General features: G+C 37.7%; 2 protein-coding genes across 8 annotated transcripts in view; one reads left to right on the forward strand and one right to left on the reverse strand.

Annotated features, from left to right (window-relative positions):
- Positions 1-1,461: 1,461 nt before the first annotated feature.
- RSRC2 (arginine and serine rich coiled-coil 2) lies at positions 1,462-19,535 on the reverse strand. 4 transcript variants are annotated; one of them, XM_007117165.3, is made up of 10 exons: positions 19,391-19,535; positions 15,160-15,316; positions 14,012-14,055; positions 11,345-11,535; positions 10,586-10,789; positions 9,296-9,418; positions 6,868-6,947; positions 5,690-5,919; positions 5,209-5,298; positions 1,462-2,111 (listed from the first exon to the last, which is right to left on the reverse strand). In XM_007117165.3, the coding sequence occupies exons 1-10, from the start codon at positions 19,394-19,396 to the stop codon at positions 1,932-1,934; spliced, it is 1,305 nt and encodes a 434-aa protein (XP_007117227.1). In that variant the 5' UTR covers positions 19,397-19,535; the 3' UTR covers positions 1,462-1,931. The 4 variants fall into 4 exon arrangements, with proteins under 4 accessions (XP_007117227.1, XP_007117226.1, XP_023976813.1 ...); XM_007117164.3 differs by having other exon boundaries at positions 5,690-5,922; positions 19,391-19,534; XM_024121045.3 differs by lacking the exon at positions 19,391-19,535 and adding an exon at positions 13,130-13,207 and having other exon boundaries at positions 5,690-5,922; positions 11,345-11,557; positions 15,160-15,255.
- A 265-nt stretch (positions 19,536-19,800) lies between these two features.
- KNTC1 (kinetochore associated 1) overlaps positions 19,801-22,666 on the forward strand; it is a 72,198-nt gene continuing 69,332 nt past the window's right edge. For all 4 annotated transcript variants that reach the window (XM_024121041.2, XM_024121040.2, XM_024121042.2 and 1 more), the window contains exons 1-2: positions 19,801-19,887; positions 22,005-22,175. In XM_024121041.2, the coding sequence (XP_023976809.1) occupies positions 22,047-22,175 (129 nt within the window). In that variant the 5' untranslated portion in view covers positions 19,801-19,887; positions 22,005-22,046. The remainder of the gene's footprint in view (positions 19,888-22,004; positions 22,176-22,666) is intronic.

Consider the following 22,666-nt stretch of genomic DNA (forward strand, 5'->3'; position numbering starts at 1 on the left):
TGGTCTTCTTGTCTTACTACCATGTCTTAAAGAATCTCCTGGACAGCAACTTATGTTCCCGTCGCATACAAGAGTAAAGCCCAAAACATCCATCATGGAGTACCAGGCTTTGACATGGAAAGCACAGGAACAGCCAGGAAAAAGGGAAAACAAAGTTTAAGCATATAAAAGCTTCCCTACAAACTCATTTCAAATTGAGCCAAGCAGTTAACTGTTCCCCACCCCCAGGACTCCAATAATTGCTTCATAAAATTTAATTATGCAAATTGCAATTACCTATATGCCTCCCTCTAAATCTGCATTGTCCAGGATGGTTTCCCCTGGCTGTATGTAGCCATTAATAACTTTAAATATGACTAGTCCCAATTGGGATGTTAAAATATAAAATACCCCCTGGATTTCAAAAACAAGCATGCAAGAAAGAATGTAAAATCTCTACTAAGAATACTGATTACCTAACTCAATTATTTTAGACATACTAAATGAATATACTAAATGAATCAAAATTAGTTTCCTGTTTAAAACTGGCTACAAAAATTCTTTAAATTACTAAATGAGTACAGGATGGACCATATCATTCATCATGTATGGCCAGCTCCTAAAATACCACAGAAAAACACAGGAAGTAGTTTAATGTGTGCTTTTCATATCCACACTGCATTACAGGCCCACAAACATTCTTTTTTTTCCCCTCCACAAACACTGTTAATGAAACAGATTTCAGAATGTACAGCTCACCAGGAAAATGTGAATTTGGGATCACTCCAAAATGAAAAACCATGGTGTTATTTCCCCAGAAACTTGACTTTGTCACTGAAGCATGAAGAGCCATCTCTCCCCAAAATAACTGTGCTCTGGGAAAACCAAACATTTACCAAAACACATTAAGCAGTCTTCCCTTGTGCTACTACATTGTGGACATGTTTTTCAAAGGATTTTTCCAGGGAAAGCTAAAAATTATGAATTTGTTGTAATGAAAGCAAATGAGTACAAGCTCTGTAGTCCCCTCCTTCCACCAAAACTATGCCCTAAATTTACTCAATTTAGTGACAAAGTTGTTTTCTGTTTTAGTACTTCAGGTTAGACAATTCAAAAGGGATAATGAGGAAAGGGCATACAAAGAACTTGTTATAAGGCACTTTATTAAAATAAAAGTGCTTACATCCCTTTAATGTATTAATCTATTTCCTGAATAACATATGGAATATTTAACAAATACTGTACACCAGTTCTGTCCCTTATAATAGTAGGAAAACAGTATTATTTTACTAAGTTTTTTCACTCCCAACTTCCTTTTACATTTTTGCTCACCATGGTATTGCCTATAGCATAATTCTTTAAAAAAAAAAAAAAAAAAAAAAAGATTTTCTAGCCAGTGTCTTCTACTAGAAATTGCAAAATGCTACAGAAACCGTAAGTCAAATTCAAATAAGAATTCCAGGTAACTTAAATTAACACGAGTTTTGAGAAAACCATTTTTATTATCATCACCACCCAGCCTATTTGTGCTGGATTATGTACCAAATGGCCAGATCTTCTAAAGAACATCTACATAACATTTCTTTCATGTTTCAAGAGATGAAAATAACTGTACAAGGTTAAGTACAAAAGTACACAAGACAGTGGACACCAAAAATCCATGTATGAGATTTTATCCCATCTGCAGCTTTTATATATTTGAAAAGTAGAATTCATTAACTAAAAAATATTGTCCTTCTATAGTCCTGTCAAGTTTAATGGAAGCGGGTTTAACCTGATTACAACACTAACACCAGTATCACTGATCTGATATTTACAAAAAATCATATTTTTCAATAAATTAAAGTCAATGCAACACCCATGCAAGCTAGAATGCCAGCTGTTTGGTGAACAAGGACCTGACATCAGAACCAGAAGTCTATAAAAGTCCCAAGTATAAAGTGTGATTTTCTTCAAACTGTGTCCATTCCTCGCATTGATGATGTAAAACCCAATCCCATTCCTCTTTGCGTGTGGGTTTGTGATCTTGCCATTTCATACTGAGCGTCTAGATTTCTGAATACTTCTTCCTGCTGTTTCAATGTCTTGTAACTTTCTTCATCAACGGAGCTACATCCAGCTTCATCTTCACTCTAAACACAGACAAAATATACTATTAAAATGAATTCACCTAGGAATAAAAGGTGCTTCTCATTTAAAAAGTACTAGTAGAGGGCTTCCCTGGTGGCGCGGTGGTTGGGAGTCCGCCTGCCGATGCAGGGGACGTGGGTTCGTGCCCCGGTCCGGGAAGATCCCACGTGCCGCGGAGCGGCTGGGCCCGTGAGCCGTGGCCGCTGAGCCTGCGCGTCCGGAGCCTGTGCCCCGCAACGGGAGAGGCCGCGACAGTGAGAGGCCCGCGTACCGCAATAAATAAATAAATAAAAATAAAAAGTACTAGTAGATCACATTTTTGCAGTACATATTTGACCTCACTTAGCTTCCATTCATTCATTCAGCACCTATGGAATTCAAGGCAATGTTCATTCTAGGTACTGGGATAGAGCAGGACATAAAAATCATTCAGTGGGCCCAAGGAAGAACATGTAGAACATGCCAGGGACTTTCCTGGTGGCACAGTGGTTAAGAATCCGCGTGCCAATGCAGGGGACACGAGTTCAAGCCCTGGTCCGGGAAGATCCCACATGCCACGGAGCAACTGAGCCCGTGTGCCACGACTACTAAAGCCTGCATGCCTGGAGCCCGTGCTCCACAACGAGAAGCCACTGCAATGAGAAGCCTGAACACCGCAACGAAGAGTAGCCCCCGCTCGTTGCAACTAGAGAAAGCCCGCGCGCAGCAATGAAGACCCAATGCAACCAAAGATAAATGAAGTGTCTAGGGAAAAGTAAAGTAGAAAATGGGGGTGGAGTTTAAACCAAATATCCCTTCAATGAAAAACCAACTTCCTTAGTAATAACCAATATCTGAACATTTGTTGACCATACCAGGTTGTTGTGTAAAACCTAAAACCTTCCTTGGGACTTCCCTGGTAGTCCAGTGGCTAAGACTCTGTGCTCCCAATGCAGCGGACCTGGGTTCAGCCCCTGGTCAGGGAACTAATCCCACATGCCGCAACTAAAAGATCCCGCTTGCTGCAACTAAGACCTGGCACAGCCAAATTAATTAATTATTAAAAAAAAAAAAAACACAAAAAAACTCAAACAAAAAAATGCCACGGAGCAACTGAGCCCGTGTGCCACGACTACTAAAGCCTGCATGCCTGGAGCCCGTGCTCCACAACGAGAAGCCACTGCAATGAGAAGCCTGAACACCGCAACGAAGAGTAGCCCCCGCTCGTTGCAACTAGAGAAAGCCCGCGCGCAGCAATGAAGACCCAATGCAACCAAAGATAAATGAAGTGTCTAGGGAAAAGTAAAGTAGAAAATGGGGGTGGAGTTTAAACCAAATATCCCTTCAATGAAAAACCAACTTCCTTAGTAATAACCAATATCTGAACATTTGTTGACCATACCAGGTTGTTGTGTAAAACCTAAAACCTTCCTTGGGACTTCCCTGGTAGTCCAGTGGCTAAGACTCTGTGCTCCCAATGCAGCGGACCTGGGTTCAGCCCCTGGTCAGGGAACTAATCCCACATGCCGCAACTAAAAGATCCCGCTTGCTGCAACTAAGACCTGGCACAGCCAAATTAATTAATTATTAAAAAAAAAAAAACACAAAAAAACTCAAACAAAAAACTTCCTTGAAAAAAATTAAGAAAGTCCGACCCCAGTTAAATGGGCATTTTTTCTTTTTATACATCTTTATTGGAGTATAACTGCTTTACGATGTTGTTAGTTTCTGCTGTATAACAAAGTGAATCAGCCATATGCACATATATCCCCATATCCCCTCCCTCCCACCCTCCCTATCCCACTCCTCTGGGTCATCACAAAGCACCAAGCTGATCTCCCTGTGCTTTGCAGCAGCTTCTCACTAGCCATCCATTTTACATTTGGTAGTGTATATATGTTAATGCCACTCTCACTACGTCCCAGCCTCCCCTTCCCCCACCCACCCCGTGTCCTCAAGTCCGTTTGCAACGTCTGCATCGTTATTCCTGCCCTACCACTAGGTTCATCAGTACCAATTTTCTAGATTTCATATGTATGCGTTAGCATATGCTATTTGTTGTTCTTTTTCTGACTTCTTCACTCTGTATGACAGACTCTAGTTCCATCCACCTCACTACAAATAACTGTTTCATTCCTTTTTATGGCTGAGTAATACTCCATTTAAATGGGCATTTTTATTATTTATTTATTTGGGCTGTGTTGGGTCGCTGTTACTGCACGCGGGCTTTCTCTAGCTGCAGCGAGTGGGGGCTACTCTTCCCTGTGGTGTGCAGGCTTCTCTTGTGGCGGAGCACGGTGCGTGGGCTTCAGTAGTTGTGGCGCACGGGCTTAGCTGCTCCGCGGCATGTGGGATCTTCCTGGACCAGGGATCGAACCCGTGGACCCTGCACTGGCAGGCAGATTCTTATCCATTGTGCTACCAGGGAAGCCCTAAACGGGCATTTTTAAAGGAAAAATTAATTCTTTTTTACAAATTTTTTTTTAATTTACTAAGAGAAGCTTATGATTTTGAACAAGGTTTGCTTAAGGCATAAACATGCAGTAACAATCAACTTTTTTTTTTTTTTTTTTTTGTGGTATGCGGGCCTCCCCCCACTGCGGCCTCTCCCGCCGCGGGGCACAGGTTCCGGACGCGCAGGCTCAGCGGCCATGGCTCACGGGCCCAGCCGCCCCGCGACATGCGGGATCCTCCCAGACCGGGGCGCGAACCCGGCCCCCCTGCATCGGCAGGCGGACGCGCAACCACTGCGCCACCAGGGAAGCCCACAATCAACTTTTATTTCTTATGTTTTGGCCGTGCCGCACAGCATGTGCGATCTTTGTTCCCCGACCAGGGATTGAACCCACATCCCCTGCAATGGGAGTGTGGAGTCTTAACCACTGGACCTTCAGGGAAGTCCCTCAACAAATGTTTTAATCAAATTTAACAATTTGTATTGTTGACTAGTGATGATAATTTATTGGTTATTTCTGTGAAGTTAATCTAGAGAACACAAATGAAAGAGCACTAGAAAGTACCCAGAGATGACGTATCACTGAAATAATGTTTAAGTTGAGAACCAATGTTACCCTAAAAATATAAAATAACATGAACTTTATTACAAAGTGTATAACTCACCTTAATACCCATTAATTTCCTAAATTTGACATTTTGGTCCTTGTTTCCAAAATTCAATTTCTCCCATATTTCAGCAGACTGGGATTTGTCCTGTTAAAAAAACAATGAATTTTTAGCATATGTAAAATTTAAATACCTTTTATTATGATACTGGATCTTTCCATAATATAGTCTTAATGGAAAAACAATAGCATTTATGGCATTCCACCAATGGAATTTATAATCATCTTAATAATATGAAAAACAATCTAAGCTAAGGAACCAACTCTTTCCCTTTAATAAATGTAGGGCAATATTGGTTTTCTTTGAAAGCCTGACTTAGGTCGTGCATTTTTTCCCCCAGAATTAATAACTGTAGCAAATTAAATTATTCCAGTCAGGCTCTCAGAAGAAAGATAAACCCAAACTAACCTTTTCCAATCCAAATCTGTTTTTCTAAGTTGAGGAATCAATGACAAAAAAGGAGAATAAGAGAACTTACTCCTTCTTTCTTGCCTTGCCAAAGCATTTTCCTTTTCTTCTCTTGTTCAGCAAATTTCATTGGATTCACAGCTGCTGGGTTGTAATAGCTCGGTACAGCTATTCCGGTCTCCGCCAAAGCTTTAGCCTGCAAGGCTGCCATTTGAGCCGCCATAGCTATCTGGGGAGTTACCTGTGTTCCTGATGCCAACAGGGCAGCAACATTGAGAACAGAACCTCCGGTAGCTGCAGCTGCTGAAGAGGAAATAAGTATGGATTTTAACCAAAACAAACCTCCTAATTTACAGTAATACATTATTTATATATAAGAGCTCCTAATCTGCAAAAAGGCAGAATATTTTCACCAAATAGAAAATGACTGAGTGTTAAGCTTATAAAGCAGTAACATTTTAGCAAACATTTATTTAATGTATTCATCACTAGACATTTCTGTATATGATCCCTTATATATACTTAAACTTCACTTACTTCTGAGGATAAAGAGAATCCTGCAAATAGGATAAAGGTGTATAATTTCAATGGAAATGAACTATAGTGACTGTAGCTAAACTTTTAATAAATTGACTTTTCTTTGTACGGTTCTTTATAGTTCACAAAATGATCTCACAACATCTAATCTGAAACTCACAAGAAACGTTTAAAACTATCAAAGAGGTGTTACACACACTTAACATACTAGGCCCAAGTCCTATAGAAGTTAAGTGCCAGGTCTGTTATACTTCCAGCTTCCAGATTACACGTCACACAGGCTGGCTCTCTCTGATCACCTTTAAATCATCCACAGGCAGTGTGTCTGTGTTATGTCTAAAAACTTGATTTTTAATAGTAAGACATAATACATCCTCCAGTTCAGTTCATCATCTTTAATAAACTGCATTTCCAAAATCATAACTAAAAGACATATACAGTGATGGCTAAACTGCTACATGAACAAGAACAGTCACTATTCACTTATCAAAACTATCTACGTTGACCAAATCAGAAATACAGTGCAACAAAAGTTTTATGAGGTACAGAAGTAACACTAAAAATAACATGTCCACAATTCAATTAATAATTTACAGCATACTGATGGGTAGAAGGGATCATACGTGATTCTCTCCCTATTACTTTTCCTGAACTTTTCAAATGTTTTACAAAAAAATGCCATACTTCCATAATAGAGAAAACAAAAATTACCTGCAGCTATTTCCTGTTGTTTTTGTTTCTCAACCATTTCCTTTTCTCGCTGTTCTTGTAATTTCTTTGCCCTTTCCAACCTGTCAGACAATTTAAATAAATAAAAATATCAATATAAAGCCAACATTTACCTCTTTATGTATACATATGTAGGCATAAAACACTTTATATAGAATTTTAAATAAATTTAATACCTTCCCCAAATTGATATCTGCATGTGGGAAAAAAAGCAATCATTCTTAAGATGGTATCAGTCACAATTAAATAATATTTCACTACTGACCTTAAATATTTTTAATTTCACTGAATAGCCAACAACTCTAGTAGCTTTTATATACAGTTCCCACAGAGAATCATTAAAATGGTTAAGATAAAAATTATTCAATCTTCATCAGTGCTGGTTACAGGAGTAAGAATAAAATTAAATCTTGCAACTTGAGACATTGAGAAAACATATTGAAAGCTGAGTAAGTCTTAGGGTACATGCAATAATTTATAGAATTACCTAAATGCTTCTTAAGGGAGGTTGATAGAGGATTAAGGCCAATCAAAACATGCAGATGATTTTTATATCTAAGCAGACTTTATTAGTCTCTAAATCAGTGAAAATTAAAAAGCCAAAAGTAAAATTTAAAAAAGAGCAAGCAAACCCTGCCATTCTCTATAATCTAATAAAACGGGGGAAAAAAACTAAATATTAGAAAATTACTTTTAGGAGGTAAAGAAATTATTAGCAAAGGAACTGGAAACGTGAAACACAAATTCATCCCCAAACAAAAACGAATTCTGATTCACACTAAATTCACCACTGAATACACATACTAAACAAAATGTGCTGTCAAGTAGGTATCTATCTGGTATATGGCAAATCGTTAAGTAATTTTATCTTCACAATGAGTTCCTGAAAGAGAAAGCCCCTTTCTTCCGAAGATTCCTTGATTTACCAATCATAAGTTAAACACCACCCTCTCCCTCCTTTAAAGTAGTATAAAGGGGCAAGGATCGGGGAAGAAGTTTTTTGGGGGAGGGAACAGCGGGCACTACAGGTAAAATACAGTAGTAGAAAATTGACATTTGCTTTAACAATTGCTGTAATTTACATAAAAGGAGGATAACAATCTATAATTTTGTTCCCTTCTATTGAGCACACATGAAAGAAAGACAAGTAGCACAGCCTTGAATTTGTCCTAATCAGAAACAAGTTTCTGATTAGAATTAATGTTTAAACATAGGTTCATAAATAAAAGTATTTCCAAAGCAGTTTTAAAAATTGTCATCTGAAAATCACTAAGTAGACTAAATTAAAGTTTTAGATGCTATAGATTCAACTTTAGCATAATCCAAAAATTAAATTACAATAAACTTGAGAGTAAACAAGAATAAACTTTAGGGCTTAAAAAAATTCATGATCAAAGTTAATGGACCATTCTTTATAAATTAGTTCAGATATTGCAGAAAATTATTTCCTAACTCTGTTGATTTTAGTTTCAGTAAGAAAGTAATTGACAGCTACTGGCTGTATATTTTAAATGGCCACTGCAGGTCTGGAATCAATACCATTCACTAGGGTGAATGGAATGAAGAAGGGATGAGCTCACACCTTTGCTGCTGCTGCTGTTCAGCTGGAGTTTCTGCCAGGCTGGGTTCACAGGGCAGCAGCCCATCAGGTTACATTGTGATAACTGTATTTTTGTAATGAAAAAAAAAATACAAACTCAATTTCATAAAGAAAAAAAAAAATCAAAAGATTTTAGTTTTCAGAATATGGGAAAACCTGCAAACAAGGGCTTGGATTTTACTTTACTTCTTGCCTCGATGAGGCAGTTCTTTCAATGGTTTTGCAGATTTCGGTTAGACAGCCCTGCTGTGTGTGGTCCCACAATCACCCATCTTTGAAACATTAGAAAATTTAAAAATACAATGATCTTCCTATACTATCACAGCAGTAAAAACTTTAAGATCAAATGAACTGGCTTATTATTCGCCACCTTCAAAACAGGAAAACCACTGACAGAATTCTACTTATTGTTTCAGAGACTTTTCTTAAGGAAGAACAAAGAAAGTAAAGACAAAGGAGTTTTAGATGCAAAATTAACAGAGTTCTTAGATCACATTTAGGGTTTTTTAAAAAGTTCCAATGGCCAACTGAAAATATTTGAGTCTAGACTTGAGAAAAACGAATTAATCATGAAGAAAAAAAGAGAAACTGTTGAAGAAATACTCTTTCCAGTTGTGCAAATAAGCAAATTAAAGATGAGAATTAACAAACCACTTAACACAGTTCTGTATCACAAAACTGCCACAGTCGTTATGGCTAGATTTAATTATTTGAATTATCCTCTGAAAGCATTCATTTGGTCCACACAATTGAACATCTACCTCAAGATGAAAAGGAGAAAAAAATGTATCGAATAAAAAATATACGCACCTCCTAGCTAAAGCTTCCTGTGCATCCATTGCTGTGTTTCTGCCTCGGAAGGGAGGTGGGCTAGGAGTTCGGCTTAAACTTCTGCTAAATCTTCGCGGTTTTTCAATTCTCTTCTTTCTATCTCTTTAATAAATCATATTTTACACGTCTCAGTATGGCCAAGTAGTAATTATTTTATTGAATCAAAATAAATTATAGTTACGTAGTTCAATAAAAATTAAACTGGTCTAGGAAATATATTTTGAACCCTTTCCTTTCCACCTGTTGTACACCTTCCATAGGCACCCCAAGTTCCTCGTGTGTAAGACTAGTTTCCATAAATTCACTTAACCATCACTGTTTCAGATGGACATTTAGGTTGTTTCCAATCTTTTGCTATTACACCCAATGTTGCAAAGGCTAGAACTGTACGTTACTCATTTTACACTCGTATAGGTCAAAGGGTAGGATAAATTCCTACTAGTGGGATTGATAAGTTAAACTGGTCCTAGTATTCTAATGTACAATAAATTAACTTGTAAATGTTTTCAAAAATATGAATCACTAAAACAAAATTAGAAAAATTAGTCATTGATTAGAATAAAAGGTATCAGTGGTCAAAACTAGAAATGCCATAAATAATGACCCGAATTGCCCAAATGGTGATTTAAACAAACAAACAAAAAAAAATGGTAATTAATGGTGAAATTACCATTTACTTTAGACTGACTAAATCTCCTAACCAGTAAAGTTCAATTTAGGCAGCTATTACATACTAAAACCACTGATTAAAAACTGAAAAAATGATCAAACAAGTGACAAACCAAGTTATTATAAGCCAAGGTACACTTTTACCCATATTTCATTCTTTTATAGACTATTTGACTTAATGAACAATAAATTAACAAAGAAGCTTTCACATTAACTTTATTTCCAGTATCCGTACATATAGATATAACACACTATTAATAAGTAATATTAGTAGAGAATCAACATATTCTCTGAACGTTTATAATTAAATGTTCTTTACTGTATTTCCTGCCTAAACAAATTAAAATTTCCTTCCAATCAAGGCAAGTGTGAATTTATAAGCTCATCTTCTTGAGTATCTGAGAGAGTATAACCAGTATGGTGGATTAACCACACGTACTGACTTTGCTTCCAGATGCATTTGGGACCAGGTCCTAGCTTTCCCATTTAAGAACTGTATGATACTGGGCTTCTAGAGCAAGTTACTTCACCTTTCTAAGCCTGCCTTAACAGACCCTGTGAGGGGCCTACTTGATTGCATTCAAGATGATGAATACCTACCGACTTCTACTCCTTGTCCTACTCCTGCTTCTGCTCCTATGTCTGTGTCTTGATCTTGAGCGGGAACGAGATCGGATCCGCCGTTTTCTCTCCCTGCTTCTGGATCGTGATTTCTTCCTCTCTCTGCTTCTGGATCTTGACTTTTTCCGCTCCCTACTCCTGGATCTTGACTTCTTCCGCTCTCTGCTCCTACTACGATGACGCCTGAAATTCAAGTACATAAATTTGTAGTTACTTAGAGGGAACACAATAAACTGATAATGTCAAAAAAGCAATGTTTCCTACCCCAATTTAAGGTTCTGTTTAATAGCCTGAAGTCTATTGCCGTACCAAACTATTTCTAAGAGTAACAATCAAGTTATTCTACTACTGAAAATTTTTGACCGAATCTGATACCACACACACATTCCCCACAGAAATCCGCAAAATATGTTGCGGACACTGGTTTCTTAAAACACAACAAAAAAGCCACAAAAATTTGAACCATGACCCAGTTTCTCAAAAATCTTTTAACCCATACCTAAATAAAACCTAGATTAGAGTTCAGCAGCAAACGAATCCTGCACCAGCAATGTAAAAAGATATTGGCAAACTCTATAAACATAGTTCAGCAAAAATTTTTTCACTGTGACAGACAACTCAAAGTTAAAAATACCAATTTTCTAACTAAGATTTTTTTTGGGTGTTGCTCCATTAATGCAAACCTTTATGTAATTTAGGAGTTCTTTAGAAGGCATTAACGTAAGAAAAACTACTTACCTTTCACGAGACCTAGACCTTGAATGACTTCTGCCTCTTGATGACTTTCTTTCTTTGCGTTTGTGTCTGTCCTCACCATTTTCAGATGAATTTAGCCGCTCTCTCCCTTTATCAGAAGAATGCTCTTTGTCATTATGTTCCTCAGACTTGTGTTTCTTAGAGGATTTATCTTTGGATTCATGTCTTCTTGCCTGTTTTAAGAAGAAGTTGGTTCTTTCAGGAAAATAGTGCAACAAAGAGAGTTAGTATGGGTATCAGTAGCAAAAATGTTGTGATGCAACATTAGTAACCTTAGGAGTGTGTGGCAAATTTAAAAAAAGATCTAGTTTCACATCACCCAAATGTTGCAGATGTATATTATTAATTTTACTTTTTCTTTATAAACCCCCCCAAATGCAGTTTCCACCCCCAAATACTTTCAATACCACAATCAAAACAATAACTTTCAATGTTAATAATATCGAAAAACCACTATTTCAGAAAAAAGAGGAATCCCTGATGTTTCTTTTATCTAAGAGGGAAGTACACATGTTCAAAATTTTTCCAATTTTCCAACAAACCTTTTAGATAAACAGACATGTATATACAACAACTTCTAAATCCAGAGTACATAATATTAAGTTTTAAAAGTTAACGATAACGAAGGTAAGGACACAAAGAAATGCACCAGAAAAATGCATTTCCAATTAGGTAACTAAGTAAAATTAACCTAAGTATTAATATCTTCTGCAACTTCAAATTACTTTACGCAAAGTTAAGTGTCCTTTTTATAGCTATACTGCCACATCCTTTCTTAAAGATGGCTCTTGATTTTTCTCCCAATCCTAAACTGTGAAGCAATCACTTTTCATCTTGCAATATCCCAACAGGCTTGGAGTTCTATTACACTTCATGTACCTAGGGTAGAAAATGGCAACCATATCTGTTTTAATTTTTATGAAATCAAACTAGGTGTAACACAATTAATCCCTCTACCATTATATAATACATACTTCCCCCATATTCTGAATGATTATAAAAACCAAGGCTTTTGCTTTCACAACATATACATTCAGAGACTGAGCTAAATTAATTGTATGATCAAGTCTCCATCCTACACTCACATACTGAATTATGAAGTGCTAAACGTTCGATTTCCCCATATTAAGATTTGTCAAATCCACCTTGTAGCTAAACCTTAAAATCCTGGACATTTCAGAATCACAATTTTAAAGCTAGAAGGAAACTCAGATCTTCTAGTTCCCCTTACCTTATATATGACTAAATTAAGATCTAAAGTCACAATGCTACATATTAGGAGAGTTGAACCCAGACCCCATATTCTTCTGACACCCAGGCCACCGTTTTCCACCACAACACGACACTTATCTCATACTTCCCAGAATAAACCTTAGCATATTTCCTTCCACTCAAGATTAACTTTTCTTAAAAACAAAAAACTTAGTCAAACATTTTAGAACATGCATGGTGATACATCAGAAAAGGATCATATTCTGTAATTTATTATTTTGCAGAAAAATAAGAGACCTGGAGACACAGCTAAATTTTAGTTTCAATGCCAGTTCTCCATATGAGCTTATAAAAAAAGAGTATTTCCTTGATTTTGCCATATGGTGGCAAACTGGAAAATCTTTAAGTGGTTAAGCTTGCAAAAGTTTTAGTTTATTTCAAACCAGTTTTCCAAACATAACATTACTATTATTATTTTTTAAAAAAACCATTAAAACCCTTAACTGATTTAAGATATACTTAAGGGAAATAGGAGTTTGAATGACTAATAGTTACCTTATCATGAAGTAGGCTTATTATTTTGCTATCTGAGTCTGCAGCGTCTTCAGTTCAGTCTCTTCGCGCATTAGCACGCTGAGTATGATTTATTATAGAAATGTTATCATGTGAGCTAAACAAAATAGTCATTTTCACAAAAACTCTCCTAAATTAAAATTTAACAGAGCTTCCATTAGGGGAAGAGGTGAAGTCCCTGCCCACAGCTGTTTAAGGAGTCCCTTGCCCAGCCCCCATGAGCCTCTTCTCCTCCCTTTCTGGCTTCTACTTCTGCTCTTCCTCTGTTGGCTCATTCCTTGTCTTCTCAGGTGGGCAAGTTAACTCCTCTGCAATACAGCTGCTGTCTTTCCTTATCCTCAAGTTTTGTGTCACCGCCATCTTTCCAGCAGTCCCTCACTGACACCTTTATTTCAAAATTCAATACTATTCTTAGGGAATCAAACTAGTTTACTAATGAAAAGGACTCTCATTATCTTCCATAAAGAAAAAGTTGCCCATAGATATCTAGAGTATTGCTACTTAAAGATGATTGCTATTTAAAAATCCTGAGCAGTCGTCAGGCATAAAGAGACTCGGGACCTCAGATTAATGGAAGCTCTGTGTGACAGGCCTAAAAAACCAGTTATATTCTTCATATGAAATTTTTATTGTGAATATTTTCACAACATAACATTAATAGTTTTTGAATGAACTTTTCATATAAACAACTATCTTCTTGAAAAATGATGAATCCAAAATCATGCTTATTTTATAACTGAATTAAACCTTTTAAATCTCAAGTTTTGGTACTTACCTTGACAATATCATATATTCACACAAACATTTCTACCAGATACTTTACAAGTATTCTAAAGTGCCTATTCACTACAAAGTATTAATTACCTCTTTGCTTCTGCTCCGGCTCCTGTGTTTTCTTCCTTCATTATCTGTGAACACACAAAAATTCACCATAAATAATGGTACAGAAACATCTCAAACACAAATTCCAAAACTCATACAAAGAACATTTCTGGCCACTTGCCTAACTAATCTATTTACTAGTCATCGTCTAAAGCCTATTTTTTTATGGCAGGGGTGGGATTATTCTACTACAGTAATACTTCATGTATCTGAAATAAATCAAGCAATCTGAGCAAACCAGAATATAATCAAGTAAGCAAAAAAATTCCACAAGTCCATGTTCCATGACACATGACAAACAGACTGTCTTTTAGGTGGTCACAGATTCTTTACATTTTACAAAACATTCTGTCCAGTTCATCTTGCTTCCTATTACATAGCAAACTTATAAAGGGTCTTATTAGAGGAAAACAATTAAGAACAAAAGGAACAAAGAATGCAAGAGAAAACAAACAGGTTGAATTATACTTGGTGTCTTGTAAGTAGTCAAAAAGATGTTACATTAGAAAAATTCCCATTAAAAAGTAGTTATGATACTGTACAGTTTCAAACATATACATAAAAATTACACTTGAACCATTTTGTAGATGGACTATCTGTGGGTGCAAAGGATAAATATCCAGAGCCCAGGTCTTGAAACTTTAAAACTCATTTCTATTCAATCTCTCTTTTAACTACTTAAGTATTGATTCATTAGCAATACATCATGCTATCTATCCCACATCAGTCTAGTTAAAAGAATGCTCCAAATAAGGAGCATTTCAAAACACTAAAAACTCTTGCTTTCAGAAATATTTTAACATTAAGTTAAAAAGAAAACCAAGGTTAAAAGTGTTCTTGTAACTTACATCAAAGATGTTAAATAAGTTCAGAATATACCACTGCCCAGACTACATCTTTCAAAATATTGTTTTGCCTATGTTGAAAGGATAAAATTTGAACATCTGAGGGATAATAGTTATTGTGACAGAAATTTAAGCATACATGTTGTCTTTGACAAGTTATAAAATTCCTATATTAGGACATTTGTATTCCTCATAATTGAAAAATTCTCCAGAAAATTCCCAATGCACTTTTCACTATCCATTTCTCAATGGGAAGAACACATATTAATTATATCCTATACATACCTGACTTTCGTTTTCTTTCTCTTGACCTTGATCGTGATCTTGAATAATGATGTTTTGAGGCTTTGGGAGAAACAGATACATCGGACTGCTCTTTTTTCTTATCTCTATCTGGGGATGTCTTTTCTGGGGCTAGTCCATCTCGTTCTGTATCACTAGCCTAAAAGTTTAGAGAAAAATGGTTATAAATTCTTAACTGCATTTAAAATGTTTCCAATTACTTAAAAGAGTGAGAAGGGAGGAAAGATAGTTATCCTTGAGTTTTACAAAATTAAAAAATAAAGAAAATCAAGAAATCAGAAGAACTGATTTCCAAGTAGCTAAATATGCTTTATACTTGCTAAGTAGGCCTGAATAAATTGAAATAACAATAAATAAATTGACTAACCCAATACCAGAGACACATGTAACTGAATGGATATATCTTTATTTTTTTTAATCATTATTTTATAACTTTCAAAACATTGGGGGAAGGGGAAAATAGGGCTCCAAGTATTTCCAATAAGTATTCAAGCAGAGAAAACAGAGTCCATTTTAGATCTGTGAATTCATTTAGTTGCCTTTATCAATACTTGTATTTTAAATTAGCATAAAGAGGCATTTAAAAATGAGCTGTTAAAGGTTAAAAAGACCAAAGACTGTAAAGTCTTAAAAAGCAAAGAGAATGCTTCTAGAATATTATTTAAAAAAAAAACAAAACAGAAAATTAACTTACCTATCTGAGAACCCAATCTTAATTTCATTAACCCTCTTTAATGAAAGCCCCTTGGCACAGTGATGCTGCAAAATATGTCTGCCTCTCCTCACATATTTTCTGGGCTATGGAAACATTAAGTTTTTTCTGCTTTAAAGCATTTTATAAGTTATCACAATATAAATTTTTTAAAAAATTAAAATAGTCAAGAGTACACACTCTTTCCCAAAGACCTGATTTACCTAGGAGTAGGTTCCTTCATGAAATTGATTTAAATGAGTCATAGAGGGACTTACCTGGTGGCGCAGTTGGTTAAGAAATCTGCCTGCCAATGCAAGGGACACGGGTTCGAGCCGTGGTCCAGGAAGATCAAACATGCAATGGAACCACTAAGCCAGTGCTCTACAGCCCCAGTGAGTCACAACTACTGAGCCCGCGTGCCTAAAGCCGGTGCTCCGGAACAAGAGAACCAACCCACCGCAATGAGAAGCCTGCGCGCTGCAACGAAGAGCAGCCCCCGCTCTCCGCAACTAGAGAAAGCCCCTGCGCAGCACCAAAGATCCAAAGCATCAATCAATCAATAATAAGCTTATTTAAAAAAAAAAAAAGAGTCATAGTAAAAAAGCTTCAAGGAGAAACGAGATGTTCTCCTGAGTGAGATTCTGATAAAAGACAGGGAAAAGAATTTCCGTAATATGTGGAAGGTGGACGTTGGTGACCCATCTAACCAGAGAGGAAATACGAAAATAGTCAATACGCCTGGGGAGTTGATTATTTACCACATGAGTTAGCAAAGTATCGCCCTTGAGCTAAGAATGACTTTTACATTTTTAAAAGGGTCGTTAAAACAAGCAAGCAAGGAATGTGACAGAGACTGTATGTTGCACATGGTCCACAATGCCTAAAATATCTACTAACTTGCTCTTTACAGAAAAAAGATCTGGATTGGGTAAAAAGTGAATATACTATACATTTTCAGCAGGAGAAATAATCACATGATAATGAACTTCTTCCCTTAAAAAGATTAGTCCAGAAAACAAACACCAAGTAAACTAAATGGGGAGTACTTTAACAAATGAAGTGTGAGAGGTCACATTATTTTAACAACTATTTTCTGATGGTCAAAAATGCACCTAACTCGATGTTAGACTTCAGGAATAAAATAATAAATTAAAAGGGAAGGATTTACAGGTTAGTTAGGATGAAAGACATATTATGTGTTACGCCTCTAACAATGTTACCAAAAAACCCAGTAACAAATAGGACGAAACACCTAATTACTGGGGAGGCCCATTCCAGCACACATGCTTTTCTATGTATGGGTGATTTCTGGAATCATAAAATTTTTGTGCAGAAAGGCTCTCATCTCTTAGAATCAAGCTCAACTTTCTCATTTCACAGATGAGATCCAGCAACATTAGCTGACTCACGTAAGATGGTACTCTCCGATGTCTAATATTAATATGTGACACTACTCTATCACACAACTAAAGGTGATTCTGATTTTCACAACTAACATTGGTCATTTTCTTTTACTCTTGTTCTCATCACTATTCTTTTTTCTTTTGGGGCCTCGCCGTGCGGCACGTGGATCTTAGTTCCCCGACCGTGGACCATGGATGTAGCCCGTGCCCCCTGCAATGGAAGCATGGAGTCTTAACCACTGGACCACCAGGGAAGTCCTCATCACTACTCTTTTTTTTTTAATTTTTTAATTTAATTTTATTTATTTTTTTATACAGGTTATTATTAGTTATCCATTTTACACATCTTAGTGTATATATGTCAATTCCCTCATCACTATTCTTAAGGATTATTTCTGACAGGTCTATGATGTGCTGTGTTGGTAAAGTTAAACTTAGTAAAACGCCCTTAAGGGAAGGCACTCTGTAAAACGGGCTAATAACTTACACCAAACAGCCATTTTCATCTGTGAAACACACTACAGGACAAAAACAAAAACCATCGTTATCACTAAACAGATATGAATAATAGGGGGCCACTTAGCTCATCCGAAGCTTTTATTTCCTTGAGAATATATTATAGTAGCATAACAAAAATATCCAAATAAAATCGAGTATTAAAACTTCTCTGAAAGTATCTAAGATTTTAATTTAGTACAGACCTATGTGTAAATCTTAAATGAAAATGCCCTTCACTCTACCATTTGCTGTATTAGAAAAACACCACGGTTTCTTAAAATTCACATCTTCTTTAAAACCACAATGGCACTCAAAACATAGTATAAGAATCTTTTTCCAGTGCAAAGACGGCACACTGGACTTAATACTAGGCCACATCTCGAGAGGATCGTGTCTTTTATTGAACAAGGCGCTGCAGAAACGAATGTCTGAATTTTTTTTTTTCATATTTGAGCCCAAGTAAAATAATACTGTTCTTTCGATTAAGAGGCCCACTAGTTACACAAAAAAATATTTAAATCGATTATGTGCCCAACTGTTTGAACAGGGGTTCTAAATCGGTTATCAAAAACTCGGTTCTAAATCAAATCAATTAGGTATGGGGGCGCGGGGGGAGGGGCAGACGATTTCTACTTCGATACCCCAATGATCAGGATGAGTAATCTACGAGTTTTTCGTTATGCTTAATAGTCCTATTTACCTTCGAAAACGAGAAAACACAACTTTTTAGTCAATGGAAAAGAATGCAAAATGTTTGCATTTTTCTTGTAAACGGGTAAGTAAAATGAAGTAATCACACAATAATGCGATCCATCAGGATTGGGCATCTTATATCCAAAGCAGGCTTAATTTCTCAGAAAACGTAATTTAAGAACTGTAGCTTTCATTTAAAATTAAACGGGCCTATGAAGGACTCAAATTTAAAGTAACAATGCCAATGTTAGGGCTTTGATTATGTTTCTCGACGACTTCAAAATGATTACATCAGGAACCGCTTCGGAAACGGAGCATCAGTCAGAATTCGTAGCTCCAAAGACTCCTCATTAAGTCGAATTTTTACTCCCTTCGATAAACACGTTCCCTAGATGCTTACTAAGGAATAAACTAAGGTTTACACGGAGGTTCACCCTAACCGAAACTATGCAGCTAGAATCCCTACAAGACCGCTTGCTCTCTTCTCACGTTCTACCTCTTACAAGCACCTCCTTTTTGACCCCATACTTTTCAGAGACGACCCCTGATCTCTTTTCTCTCTTCCCCAGCCCTTTCCCACCGCGAACATAAATGCCCAAGTCTTAACGAAACTCAATATTAATCACCAACCAGGGTGAGTAAGCAAAACTTGAGTCAGTTCTGTGGGACAAAAAGAACATAAAACTGGGAAAGACACGAGGAAAGTTCTGGAAGAAAAGACACTCCCTGCGGCTCCCCACCCCCATCGACACCGCCTTCTTTCCCCCTCCCTACAGCAGCCAGCCATAATGGCGGGCGCAGAAGAAGGCCGCGGCGCCATCTTGTCCACACACTAGCCCCGAAACCAGCTCTGCGAGCCGTTCATCCCTTCTTTGGAGAGCAGCAGAAAAATATGCCTGACTTTAAACTCAGATTCGGCACCTACCGCCATAGTCCAGAGTCCTGGCCGCAACGGCGGCACGTCCACTTAACGCTCTCCACAGTACCGGCCACCTAACCGCTTCGCCACAGACTGAAATCCCTCGCGCGAGAGACCCGGATGGCACAAAGGGGCTAAGACCCGGTGCGTCGCACAGCTTGCTGGGAGGAAAAGGGGTGGTGATAAGAGTGTCTGTAGCAACGCGGTTCGACGGTGATTGGTTGTTCTTTTGAAGGGGTGTTGTGAGGCCGGGGAGGGGGGCGGGGCCTAGAACGCGCAGCCTAGATATCGGAATGGGTGGAATTTAGGGTGGGGCTACTTCCTATTTCGAGTCTAAAGCAATCTTGGCCTCCGCTGGCCGCCGTAAAAGGGGTTGGGCTTGGTGTTCTCCCGCCAATTTAAATTTGTGGCCTGGACCCTAAAGAGACTAGGAACGTCTGTTGGAGCTCGGAAGGGGGGGTACGATAAGCTTGAGTGCTCCTCTTTAGTTTCTTCAATTACAGGTGAGGAGGGTGAGCCGCGCTGCTGTAGGGAGCTGGGGGTGGATTCAGGTCGAAGTAGCAGAGGCCTCAGCTCAGTTCGGTGTGTTTTCCCCTCAAAACGCCGGCGGGAGAGAGGTTGGAGTCGGTTCTTGCTGGCCCCGGTGTCCAGCTGAGAGCATTTACGCGTGGAGGTCTAACTGAAACTTTCATTTCGCTTAATTCGTTAATCTGTTCACCCGGCACCCAGAGGAATCTCAAATCGTTAATCACATCATGCCACTGGTCTGCTTAGTATCTTTCCCTCCCTAGCACCGAGGATGAAACCCAATCTTGTAATCAAGGATTTATTGACTCCACCTGTTCGTTTAGCTCCTGCACTTTTCCATTCTTGCTGTGGCCGGGCAGCCGCCCCAAACTCATTCCACCCTCTGAGCCTGTGGTACTCGGCCTGCATCTTTGTTTCCCCCGAGCTTTACATAGTCGGCTTCTTGATATTCAGGTCTCAGCTCAGATGTCATCTCTTTCCCTTCCCAAACAGGTCTCTCTTATGCGCCCCTCCCCCCCATTCATTTGAGCACTATTTGTAATTGTGCGTTTACTTATTTTTTCGTAGGGAGGCAGTATAACAGTTAATAACTGGCATGAATTTGAGTCTCATCTAGCTACATCATTAACTCGCTTTAGGTGACCTTGGCCGTTTACTTAGTCCCTGACTCATGTTTCTCAGCTGTAAAATGGGTTGTTGTGCAGATTAAATGAGTGATGCATTCAAACTATCTTGCCTACCCAATATCCTCTTTATTTTATTTTTGTCTATCCTTTGTACGAGAATATAAATTTCATAATGACAAAGACCTTTTCTGTCTTCTTCACAGCTGTATTCCCAGCTCCTAGAACAGTGCCTGACACATAGTAGGCATTCAGTAAACGTTTGTCAAATGAGTGAGTGTGACAGACCTGGGAGGTTGATGATATTTCTGTTTTTACAGATATGGGACTCTGAGACCCATAAAAGTATTCTCTCCAACCTGTCTTAATCTCCTCCCAACTCCCACCCAAACACAGCCACTAAAATCGTGTATTCTAACATACTTTGTTTTTGTGCCCTTGCTTACACTTCTAGTAAGAACTCTTTTCCTATATTTAAAAAGCTCCTGTGTCCTTAAATTTCTAACCCAAATGTTACCTGCTTCCACGAATAACAGTAGTGAATTAGATAACACTTAAATTCAGTGCTTGCCATGAAGGAAGCATTGTTTTGTGAATGTTTGAAACTCATACTGACCTTTCCAGCTACATACAACTGTATTCCTATTTTATAGATGAGAACTGAGGAACAGAAAGGTTAAGTTACTTGCTTAAGGACAGCAGCTTAGTAAATGTGAAAGAACACCAAGTCAAAAATCATTTCTTCCCTGTACTGCACCTTCCAAAGATTTAAAAACATATTTCTGCGAGCACTTACCAAAACAACTGTAATTATTTGGTTATTGTTCCCCACTAGTCTTGATCCAAGGATTGTTTTTCATTTTAGTATTCTATGTCCACCCATATCCAATGAAATGAGTTATATAAGTCCTTGCTGATGAGTTAGTTAAGTGACTCGAAAGGTTACAAATACACTCTTTGGTCCAGTCAGAAACCTAATGCAGTTTTTTCTTCCTCTCCTTAACATTTTCATTTATTGTATAAGAATACTGGAAACATGAATGGATGGTTTTTTTTTTTAAGTTCATCTGGAACCTTACCATTCTAAGATATCCCAGACAGTCTGACTTCAGAGCCTTCACTATTTATTGCTATATTGGTTAAAGGTTTTTTCCAAATGAAAATTTGTTATAATTTCAGCTAGGCACACAAAATACTAGAAGCTCTAGGACAGATTGGTAAGATTGGAATTGTTTCCTTGTGTCCCTAAACCAATATGTTGTTCTCTAGTGATAACCATAGCTCTAGTTCCATGTATCTTATTGATCCAAAGTGTCTAGTGACCACAGAAATAACACAAAGACAGAGAAGTCTTATTGATGTGTGTGTGTATATATGTATATTTGGGGGGGGATAAAGCATTTTCATTTCCCAAGGAACTGGAGTCTATGCAACAATAAAATTTGGCCTAATTTTACATGTTGTCACAGGGAAGAGAGTGGTTCCTGTCTCAGGAAAACAATCTCAGAAACATGTGGAATGATATTGAGCTGCTAACAAATGATGATACAGGAAGTGGGTACTTAAGTGTTAGTTCAAGAAAAGAACATGGAACTGCTTTATATCAAGTAGATTTACTAGCGAAGATCTCCTCCGAAAAGGTAATGGTTATGACGCTGACTGTTTTCATTCACAAAATTTTTACTGAGTGTTTAGTAAGACTAGTAGCCACGTGGTAAATGTTTTATAAATGAGTATAGTCCTTTCTCAGGGAATCTCAGTATCAGATCACTGGAAATTTCCATCTGAATTCCCCCTGCATCATCTTATGGTCAGTATTCCAAACCTGAATTTTTCATAGCTCCTCTTGACATTTTAGACATACAGATGTATATAAAAAGATACAAAGAATATCCACCACCAGCTTAGGAAGTAAAACATTACCAGTAGAATTGAAGCAAGCCCCTGGAGCCGCTCCTGATCGCAGGCTCTTCTCATACTCCACCCCTGAGTTAAGCACTCTACTGAGGTTGAGATTATCCTTTCCATGAATTTCTTTCTATATTTTAACTTTCTTCTTTTTTTTTATTTTTGCGGTACGTGGGCCTCTCACTGTTGTGGCCTCTCCCGTTGCGGAGCACAGGCTACGGAC

Source organism: Physeter macrocephalus, chromosome 19, assembly GCF_002837175.3.
Source record: "Physeter macrocephalus isolate SW-GA chromosome 19, ASM283717v5, whole genome shotgun sequence".
Taxonomy (NCBI): domain Eukaryota; kingdom Metazoa; phylum Chordata; class Mammalia; order Artiodactyla; family Physeteridae; genus Physeter; species Physeter macrocephalus.